The sequence below is a fragment of the Cornus florida genome, unplaced genomic scaffold (genome assembly GCF_030987335.1).
Source record: "Cornus florida cultivar Cherokee Brave unplaced genomic scaffold, ASM3098733v1 CherokeeBrave_3.0.0_Hap2_Chr09, whole genome shotgun sequence".
NCBI classification, from domain to species: domain Eukaryota; kingdom Viridiplantae; phylum Streptophyta; class Magnoliopsida; order Cornales; family Cornaceae; genus Cornus; species Cornus florida.
Window position 1 is genome coordinate 89,490,879 of NW_026775579.1, and position 10,655 is coordinate 89,501,533.

The following is a 10,655-nucleotide window of genomic DNA, read 5'->3' on the forward strand; positions in this document are numbered from 1 at the left end:
AGTGGAGATTTCTGGACTAGGTCCCATGGTTTTTCTTCCTTACACTAGGGAAGTTTTCCATGTAAAAAAATTGCTTGTGTTCTTGTGGCTTAGTGTGATTGAATTTTTTTCTCTATTCTTTTCAGCACATATAAAAGTTGAGATACACTATATTTGCTTGCATATAGGGAGAAGAGTTATTCTGCTGTGTTTGTTTATTATTATTTCTCCTAACAAAATACTCGACACCCTATACTGTACAGTAGGTTCACACACACACACACACACACACAAAGACTTGCTCTTCAGAGAGAGAGAAAAAAAGAAAAAGAAAAAAAGACCTCTTGCTAGGTCTCCCACTTGCATGAGCTTTTAACTAAACAACAAATTCACACCAATAATTTCCATTAAAATTAAACAAATTTCAGATTATAAAACTATTAATAATGGGCATTATATAGTACTACATTAAACCTGAGGATCTGCATTAGTACCATTATTAAAAAAGCCATGAGCTGCCTACCCAAAATTTCACTGCTGCCTTTGTTGCTTGTGGTGATTCCGATAGCAGCCACTGTAGCAACACCAACAGCTCTTGCCAGGCCTCATTGCCCACACAGCTGTGGCAATCTCCCCATTCCGTACCCTTTTGGCACAAGGGAGGGCTGTTACTTAAATTCCAATTTCCACATAACATGCAACGAGTTGTCAAAACTTATGTTTCTTGGAAATTCCATTTTAGGTGTCCTTGACATATCAATCCAACGTCATGAGCTTCGAATCTCGAGTTGGGTAGCTGCCGATTGTTATGACGATTTGGGTAGATCGATTCGTAGAAATAATCCATTTGTATGGGTCTCCACATTCTCCATCTCACACACCAAAAACAAGTTCATGGTCATAGGTTGCGACTCTTACGCATACGTGAGAGGTTCTCTGGGAGTAAAATATTCCACCGGTTGCATGTCACTGTGTGATACTATTGATGATGTGGCCAATAATTCATGCTCTGGCATCGGTTGTTGCCAAACATCAATTCCGGAAGGAGTAAGGGATTTTAATTTGAGTGCAAGAAGTTTCAAAAACCATAGAAATATTATGGACTTCAATCCCTGCAGCTTCGCTTTTGTTGTTGAAGATGGCTTCTATAATTTCTCCACCGTCGATCTTTTCAATTTAAGCAACGTTGTGACGATGCCGGTGGTGCTTGATTGGGCTATTGCCAATGAAACTTGTGCAAAAGCCGAGACTCTGGAAAGCTACGCATGTGGGAACAATAGCATCTGCTATGAGCCACATAATAATCTGGGGTATCGCTGCAATTGTTCTCAAGGTTACCAAGGGAACCCTTACCTTCCAAATGGTTGCCAGGGTACGTACGTAATTCATTCATACACACGTTCATATTATTATGGAAAATAATTTTTACACATTAGTTGCTGTGAATTGATAGACTTATTGTTTCTAATTGGTCATTTATGTAACAAATAAGAAAGTGAAATCCTCTACTTGTATTAATCATAAATAACCAATCAAAAATTATTGGATTTGACAATTCATTGCCACTGCTCAGTTATTATTGTTCTCTTAAATTATTTATTACGGAGTATTATTTTGAATCAATTTGTTTGGATGGTTCACAGATATTGACGAGTGCTCGAGTCCTGAACTGAATCCGTGCACTAATGGTTGTAAGAACAACGATGGGGGTTTTACATGTACTTGCCCAAGAGGGTATCACGGGGATGGCAGAAAACAAGGCCAGGGTTGTATTTCAAAAAAATTATGGCTAAAGCTCGCTATTGGTAAGATATATAGACTGAATTTTATATACTTAAATAAAAGCTTCTCCGATAACTGCATGTGTTGAATGCTTGTGAAGTCTTGAAAAATAGATCAATATTACATGATCAGTAGCCAAATTGCAATACAGTACGTACTGGTTATTAATTGCTCGAATGCAAAGCATGCATGCTTTCCTTAATCAGCTGTGGTTTGAAATGATTTGCATGTTTAATTGATTGTAGGTTTTGGCGTAACAATTGTGGTATTTGTTGTGGGAGGTTCTTTGACATTTTGGGGAATCAAGAGAAGAAGGAAATTCATCCAACATAAAAATGAACTTTTTGAGCAAAATGGTGGTCCAGAGATACGACGGCTCTTGGAGCCAGGCGGTTCAGCCCAGAAAACCAAAATCTTTACCATAGAACAGCTCAAGAACGCAACCAATGACTTCCATGAAAGTTCAATCATTGGTCGAGGAGGGTGTGGCACAGTATATAAAGCAGTTCTACCCCAAAACAAATTAGCTGCTATTAAGAAGTCGTCGACAGAAGTCGATAAAACCCAAATTACGAAATTTGTTAATGAGGTAGTTGTGCTCTCTCAAATCAACCACAGGAATGTGGTTAAATTGTTGGGCTGTTGTTTAGAGACTGAAGTCCCCTTGCTTGTTTATGAATTTATCACAAATAAGACTCTGTACCACCATCTCCATGAAGAACCTCATGGGTCCTCCATTTCATGGGAAATTCGTCTGAAGATAGCAAAAGAAACCGCTGGTGCGCTTTCTTATTTGCACTCAGATGCTTCCACAACTATCATTCATAGAGATGTTAAGTCTACTAACATACTCTTAGATGATAACTTCAATGCAAAAGTCTCTGACTTTGGATCTTCAAGATTAGTTCCATCGGATAAAACACAATTGAAGACAATGATTCAAGGAACACTTGGATATTTAGATCCTGAATATTTTCATATAGGCCATTTGTCAAAAAAAAGTGATGTCTATAGCTTTGGAGTTGTACTTGTGGAGTTACTTACAGGCAAAATGCCACTTTCTTTTGACACGCCAGAGAGGGACATAACTTTAGCCACATTTTTTATTTCTTCAATGAAAAAAAATGATTTATCCTTTATTTCAGAGGATCCTATTGTGGATGGGGGTAATCCAGATCAGGTACGTAAAGTTGCTAATCTTGCGTATAATTGCTTAAGATTGAAGGGGGAAGAACGACCTACGATGACCGAAGTGGCAAGGGAGCTTGAAAGAGTAATGCCAGGGGACAAACACCTTTGGACCAGTGTTGAAGTAAATCGAGAGGAGACCGAGTAACTGCTAGGCGAATCATTGGATTTCGGCAGCACTAGCACCGCAGCTGGGTATGATGGTTTGAAGAACCTTTAATACCATTGGAGAATGATGATGGCCGTTGAGTGTTATGCATAATTTCAACTTGTATCGCATGATATATTAATCTAGTAATAATGTGTGTTGAGAGTAATGTAAAAATACGTATGTGGGTTATGGGAAGATACGTGTTTAGCACGTGGGTCTGCATAAGTGGAAAGTTCAGAGTTGTTTGGGTTAATAGCGGATTGTGTTACTGTTATGTTAATTATTGGGTTTTTTGTGTTACTATGACATGGGGTGGTTTACGTTATTGTCAAAGTGACGTGTGTAATTGTGGTTAAGATGTTATAGAATAATTAGGTGATGTAATGAATTTTGATTTCAGAGTATTATAATTCTTGTTTATGTCGTTGTTGTGTCTTCCAAACTAACACTTGAAATAGACCTTTTCTTTTTAACCAGTAAAGGGTAATTTACAAAGACCACCTTTATAATTTGCCTTAATTACAGGGATCATTTTTACTGTTTTGAAAATTATGCAGTCCTTTTCTAATTTTGAAATTATCTTATACGAACTTCCTTTCTGTTAAAGTCAACGACAAAATTTGATGATGCTACTATTTTTATTAAAATTCCTAAAACACACTTGTCTATATAATTATATATTTTATTTAAAATATATATATATATATATATATATATATATATATATTAAGCCTTCATCTAGTTTAGTCAGTGGTGATGGCGGCGAGGATCTGTGACGGCGATGGGATGTGGTGGTGGGTATCTGTGACAGCGACGGGTTGTGGTGGTTGGTTTGAAACGATGAGGCTGTGAGATGGTGACGGTGAGGCTATGAGATAGCGACGGTGAGGATCTATGATGGCAAGGTTGTGACTGGATGATCCGGCCGGTGTTAATAGTGATTGATTCGGCAGTGTGATTTTGGGATATTTTGTTTTTCACTAAATAGTCATGATAGTATTCAACGTACTGTAAGAGGATCTATGATCTGTGATTTTGGGACCTTTTGTTTCACATGCAAATTTATTCCATGGTCATCATCAAGATGTAGACAACTATAACACCTTGATTCCAAGAGAAGTTCATTGGAATTAAGTCCTTGTAATATAATAAAGACTCAAACATGAATTAAGTCCAGTGATATATTACTAATAGATCAAACAGAAGAAATTTACAAAAGAATATAATGGAAAATCCTTTAATAAATTAATAGTAACGATCAGATGGTAATCTTATTTGAAAGTTTTGAAAAGATCCACATCTACATGTGATAGCCCTCGATTCTAGAGTCACGGGTGATCAAGTCTGAACACAGATTTGAGGGACACCAAACAATTGATATGTAAACAAGCAGAAATAAAAACTGAATCAAGAATAAAATAATAATACGCTGAAAGAAATCTAAAATAAGAATCCTCAAACTTGAAATAATAAATTAACATAATTTAAAACCGTACAACTCGGGAATCCACCTAGCGGACCTCTAATCCCAAATCCTTGAATAAATTTACAGAATTAAAATCCAAAATTAAAATAGAAAGGAAATCCTATGTAACCGGAAGATTGAGTGTCTGTATCTGCATCAACACGATCAAACTCTAAGCCTGGTACTGTCGAACACCTGAAAAATAAGAGAGTGGGTCAGGCCCACATGCAAGTCCTGATCTACTACGATCTAAACAGGAATCCGATACGCAGATACATCTTAAATAGACTCAACAATATCTAAAGTAGTCCATATATGTATATATTACATACTATAGGATGCTCATTAGTCCAATAGGTACGTCTCAGCCTGAGTAGAGATACCATGCAAATCGTACGTAATGTGGTCATGTGTATCTAGACATACCAGGGAACAAAACCACTGTCCAGTTATCCATCCTAGGCGATATACGCACCCTAATCATGTTCCTTAGATTCAAGCTCATACCATGGCACCATAATATAAATATATAAAGTCCGTTCAAGGTGTATCATTCAAAAAGTTTATTAACCTGACACAAAGTTATAAGTAGGACTTAACTTTTGTAGTTAATCCATCTTATTTTAATATAGGTAGGACTTAGTGTTTGAACTAATTCATCCCCAATATAGGCAGGTCTCAGTGTTTTGAACTGAGCCGTCCCTAATATGCCACCGTTCCATACCGGTGCATAGACATGCACATAAGTAGGACTTAACATTTTATAGTTAATCCAACTCATTCCAAAATAGGTAGGATTTAGTGTTTTACTAATCCATCCCTAGTATGCCACCGTCCCATACCGGTGCACACAATCCTCCAAACAACATAATTGTAAAGACAATAATTGTTATCTATCAACTATTATCCAGAATATGCATAAATACAGTTTAATACATATAACATGACATTAGGCATTCATTATAGAACCTAAATATCACATTCCAACTATTTAAATTGCTAATATGAGTCATAGCATTTAAATCCTCCATTTACCATAGTTGACCAAAAACAGTATAAATAGTTATCAACTATATTCCAAAATAAGCACAGATATAATTTCACATGTGTAAAACTAAATCATGCATCCACTAACAGAGTTAGAAGCCAAATCCCAGTCCTTTAAATTTGTAAAATAAGATTACACAATCTACCTTTCCAAACAGTGCCATATTGATGCAATGCATAACAGATTTAAACACCAGTTAATTCCATTTAAGCATACACATATTTAAATTACTATATGCTTACAACACAGCTGAAAATATGATTCTCAATTTAAGATTTTTCAGAGACATCAAAACTTCAAAAACAATAAGTAACAGAAGCATTCACATCCTCCAACTCATCCCTAAACTGTTGCAGTTGATTTACAAGATGACTATTAATTTAGTCCAACACAAGCATCGTTAAATTCCTATTTAAACATGATTACTCAAAATTAAATCACATATAAATAATCCTCGAAGTTCTAGAGTTTAAACTGATCAATATTCAAGGTACAACCTGTAGATTTCTTTCCTAACTGTACATTGCCTCCTTCTTAATCCCTTTATGAATTCTTGTTTAAACATGCTCTTACAGGTTTAAAACAATAACATGCATCATTTAAAACCATTTAAACCAAGTCTTAAAACTCTGCACAGCCCAAAAATAATCAGAAAACCAAATTAAATGCAATCTGGGTGAGAGCAGGCTCTCTCAAAATTGAGAGCCTGCTCTCTTTTAATGTGAGAGCCGGCTCCCTAAACTAGGAAGCCTGCTCTTGATAGCATAGAGCTGGCTCCATGCTCCTTGGAGCCGGCTCCTTGGTGAGGGAGCCTTCTCCCTCTCTCTCCGAGGCTCTTTACAATTTTCCTACTCCATCCTCCTCACATCTGGTGATTCCCAAGTCTATATAGTTTGTTAGATACCTAATATAAGGCTTAATTTATGTTCCAGATTGATTGTAAGACAAGAATATACAAGCAAAAACCTAATTTGCAACACAAGTTGTAACGACCCGCTCCACCATATGGTATGATATTGTCCGCTTTGGGCTTGAGCCCGCACGGTTTTGCTATTGGGCTTCACCCCAAAAGGCCTCATACCAATTGGAGGTGACACACTTACATATAAGCACTTCACCTTTCCTCTACCCAGGCGATGTGGGACTGTGCACCCGTAACTCGCCAGTGTGGTAGCCTGATAGTGTCTTTCGCACCCGCCCACAGCACACCCGCCCACAGGGTCATCATAATCCACCCCCCTTGGAGGCCTGACGTCCCCGTCGGCACACTTCCGGCTGGGTCAGGCTCTGATACCATTTGTAACGACCCGCTCCACCACATAGTATGATATTATCCGCTTTGGGCTTGAGCCCGCACGGTTTTGCTATTGGGCTTCACCCCAAAAGGCCTCATACCAATTGGAGGTGACACACTTACATATAAGCACTTCACCTTTCCTCTACCTAGGCGATGTGGGACTGTGCACCCGTAACTCGCAAGTGTGGTAGCCTGACAGTGTCTCTCGCACCCGCCCACGGCACACCCGCCCACAGGGTCATCACACAAGTTGTTGAGCATCGGCAGTAAGTTTAAAACTGAACTTTTAACCAACTGAAGAACAGATTCATTCACTGATTTTAAACACAGATTAAACATGCATAAACATTGTATTCAAAACTTAATTAAATCCCTAGAGCCCATCTAAGCATGCACAAAACACAGACTCGAACGATAGAATAGACCAGAAACTTGCCTTTGAATTTCAGATTTGAAATTCTAATTCACCGTCTCTGTATGATATATCTGTGTCCTAAACTGCAAGTCTGCTCCTCCAGTGCCTTGGTTCAACCCAGAAACACCTCTCCTTCCTCCTTCTTGGTCCAACCTTGGTCTAGACCAAAACCTAGACCTCCTCTCTTTATCTTCCTCTGTGTCTCTCAATACCTCACTGTATCTCTGTTCTACAGAAAACCTATGTTTTGTTTTGTGATGTTTTAAACCCTAATCCACCGTAATATACATATATATAGGTTTAGATATTAAACCTTAATCGATATTTAACTCGGCCCATAGATAAACCTAGGTGATAATTAATGACGGCTACTTATGAAAAGCTATATAACAGTCACGTTGAAAACTAAATCCATGTAACTAAAGCCAGTCATTTAAAACAATTAAAGTATTAAATCCCACAAAATTAATTCAATTAAAATAATTAAATTAAAACAATTAAGATAACTAATTAAAACAGAAAAATTAATTAACTAACTTAAACAATGAATGCAATTAAAATCAATTACACAAATATTAATTAAATCAATTAAACAAACACAATTAATCACTTAAAAACAAAACAACTAAGTCACATAACTAAATCAATTAATCAATGAAAAACAAAATTAAATTTCCAATTCTATCATTTTGAAAACTAGGGGTATTACACTATATATGTACTTTTAGTTTTGAATTTCAATTCCGGTCATCAATCCTGCAACACCAAATTTATCTCTGCCCTCTGTTCGGAAACGTAATTCCCATGCTCATAGTCAGTTAGAGCAAAAAAATCCACTCATGTCTTTCTCCACCTCACACTCATACATAAATCATAAGAGTTGCCCTGAATTGAATTTCATGGATGAGAATTTGGTGCCAAATCAAGGTCTCTGTAACTATTTTTAGCCACCTGTACTATTCGTCGGACTGGATCAAAAGCTCACCAGAGTTGGGGTAATATTCCATTGGAAACAATGGTTAGGGTACATAAGTAAATTCATCTCATTTTTATTTACACTATTATGTATATAATATATATATATATATATATATATATATTGTTTATATGGGTATTTTAGTCATTTATCATGGAAAATTGAGGGCATTTCAGTAAATTTGATGTGTTCGTTAGTGCATTGACGGTTAGTTACCCATAAGGGAGGTCTGTGTATGATATTTTCAAAATTATGGGAGGTCTGCGTAATTTTTCGAAACAGTAATGGTAGTCTATGCAATTGGGGCAAACCATAGGGGAGGTCTGTGTAAATTACCCACTAGTAAATTGATTGGAGTTTGGAAATTTGCATTGAAGAATCAAGGGTAAAGTGCATAAAATCCCCGTAAACTATAAGGCCTTTGCACAAAACCTCCCTGAATTAACAGGTGCCCCCTAAACTATCAAAAAGTTGCATTTGAGGACAAATATAAGTTTTTTGGTACCGAAAAAAAAGAAGATTACGAAATTATCCTTCCATGAAACAACACCATTTTGATGCTTTATACACTTGTGCTGCTAATGTGTCAGCAAAATCTCAATAACCAATAAGAATTAGACAACATATCACCTACCCCATCACTATAACGCGAAACACCTGTTCCCACCTTATTTTAGCACCGCCAAACACGATGTCTGTTCGATGTCCTCCTCCAGGAACAGTTGTGTAATATCGGTGGCGAAGCAGCGACGAGGATGACGACCACCACACTGCCATTAACACCTTAACAACTCCGATTCATCTTGCTCAATTACAAATTCACTCATCAAATCATCACCAAATGAGCTCGAACAAATGGACCAAAAAAACCCTGAGAAATTATTGTTCGAATTATTGTGGGCGTGGAGAACTTACGGAAATTGCCCAAGTCTTGGAATAAATGAAGAAAATTGACTCATGAAGCACTGAATCCACTATTTTTTCTTGCTTAAACTGAAGAAAGCCAATTCCACTGACTCCATGCGAGTCAGAATCTCTATTATTAATAGATTTCTCTTTTTAAAGAAGGTTTTCATTCCTTAGAGGCATGACTAATCTCAGGAGCAGGACCTTGAGAATGGCATTCTCCATAAAAAATAAAAAAAACATGTCCTTAAGGATGGTACTGACCAACCGTTACTTCATCGACCCCTACCCCAGGAAATATTCCCCCACTAGTACGTGATTAATGGATTAATGGATCCCACGTTTGTCCATGGCCACCACCAACCATCTCTCTCATAAAGATTGTTCTCTACCTAACCACATCTTCCATTCACGGCCGACCCCCTCCGATCTACCTCCCTCTCTCTCTCTGTCTCTATTTTTTTTTTCTCCTCTCCCTAATCAGCCTCCAACTCCGGTAACGATAGAAATTGGATAAGACGATCAGTGAACAAAGAATAGGTGAAAAATCTTTTCAGAAAGAGCCACAAAATCACTCAACGCGGGGTAGATACACCGTCTCGCTCTTACCTTCTACACCCACACTTCCCATCAGATGGCTTCGTTTTACTATAATCCCATTGGCTTCTCAATTTGTTGAAACCCAAATTTCCTCAAAACACCAGTTTGAAACCCAAACTTCCTCGTTGAACCCTAACCCCCAAATTGAAACCCCATCACCATTTACAGTGATACCAAACCCTAAATAAAGGTGAAGACATTCTCCACAACCCATTCTTATTCTCATCTCACCATCGCCGGTCGCCATTCGCTCTTTCGATCCATGCTTTGTTGACAATTCTTAACCATGTCCGGCCTACAAATTGAGGGCCGATTCGATGGTAACACACTTAAGACTCTCGCAATCCATATTAGGCTGAGCATAGGGCGATAATTTAGATTGCAATGACGGAGATACATATACATATATATATATATATGACACTCACAAATATATATATATATATATACACACAGAGAGATTGATGGCCTAGATTCCCACGAGAGAGAAAGGTTAGGAATATTGGTTTTTTTTATTATCAATTAATAGTTTATAAGGGTAAGTTCGTCATTTTAAAATTATATCCTTGGCATGTGATCATCACGCGCCAATTTAGCAGGAGAAATCAACAGAACCTCACCCATGGATGCTTTTTGCAAAAATTTTGATAGTTCAGGTGGTTATCTGTAAGAATAGAAGTTCAAATGGGGTTTTTAGGAAAAGGGAGTATAGTTCAGGAGTGTTTTATGCACTTTGCCCAAGAATCAATAACCCCACCAACAAAGTTCCTAGTTTTTTTATTTTATTTATTATTTTTTTGGGTAAGAAAGAAAGTTCCTAATTGACATGTGAGTTGTGAGAACACATA

General features: G+C 37.3%; 1 protein-coding gene across 1 annotated transcript; it reads left to right on the forward strand.

Moving 5' to 3' along the window:
- Nucleotides 1–440: 440 nt before the first annotated feature.
- Nucleotides 441–3,504, forward strand: LOC132275025 (wall-associated receptor kinase 2-like). Its single transcript, XM_059776403.1, has 3 exons — nt 441–1,351; nt 1,623–1,784; nt 2,007–3,504. The coding sequence occupies exons 1-3, from the start codon at nt 490–492 to the stop codon at nt 3,095–3,097; spliced, it is 2,115 nt and encodes a 704-aa protein (XP_059632386.1). The 5' UTR covers nt 441–489; the 3' UTR covers nt 3,098–3,504.
- Nucleotides 3,505–10,655: the final 7,151 nt, after the last annotated feature.

Coding starts and splice junctions, on each gene's coding strand:
- LOC132275025 (XM_059776403.1), top strand. CDS start 490: ATGAGCTGCCTACCCAAAATTTCACTGCTGCCTTTGTTGCTTGTGGTG. Junction 1,352..1,622: donor CCTTCCAAATGGTTGCCAGG/GTACGTACGTAA, acceptor GATGGTTCACAG/ATATTGACGAGTGCTCGAGT. Junction 1,785..2,006: donor ATGGCTAAAGCTCGCTATTG/GTAAGATATATA, acceptor AATTGATTGTAG/GTTTTGGCGTAACAATTGTG.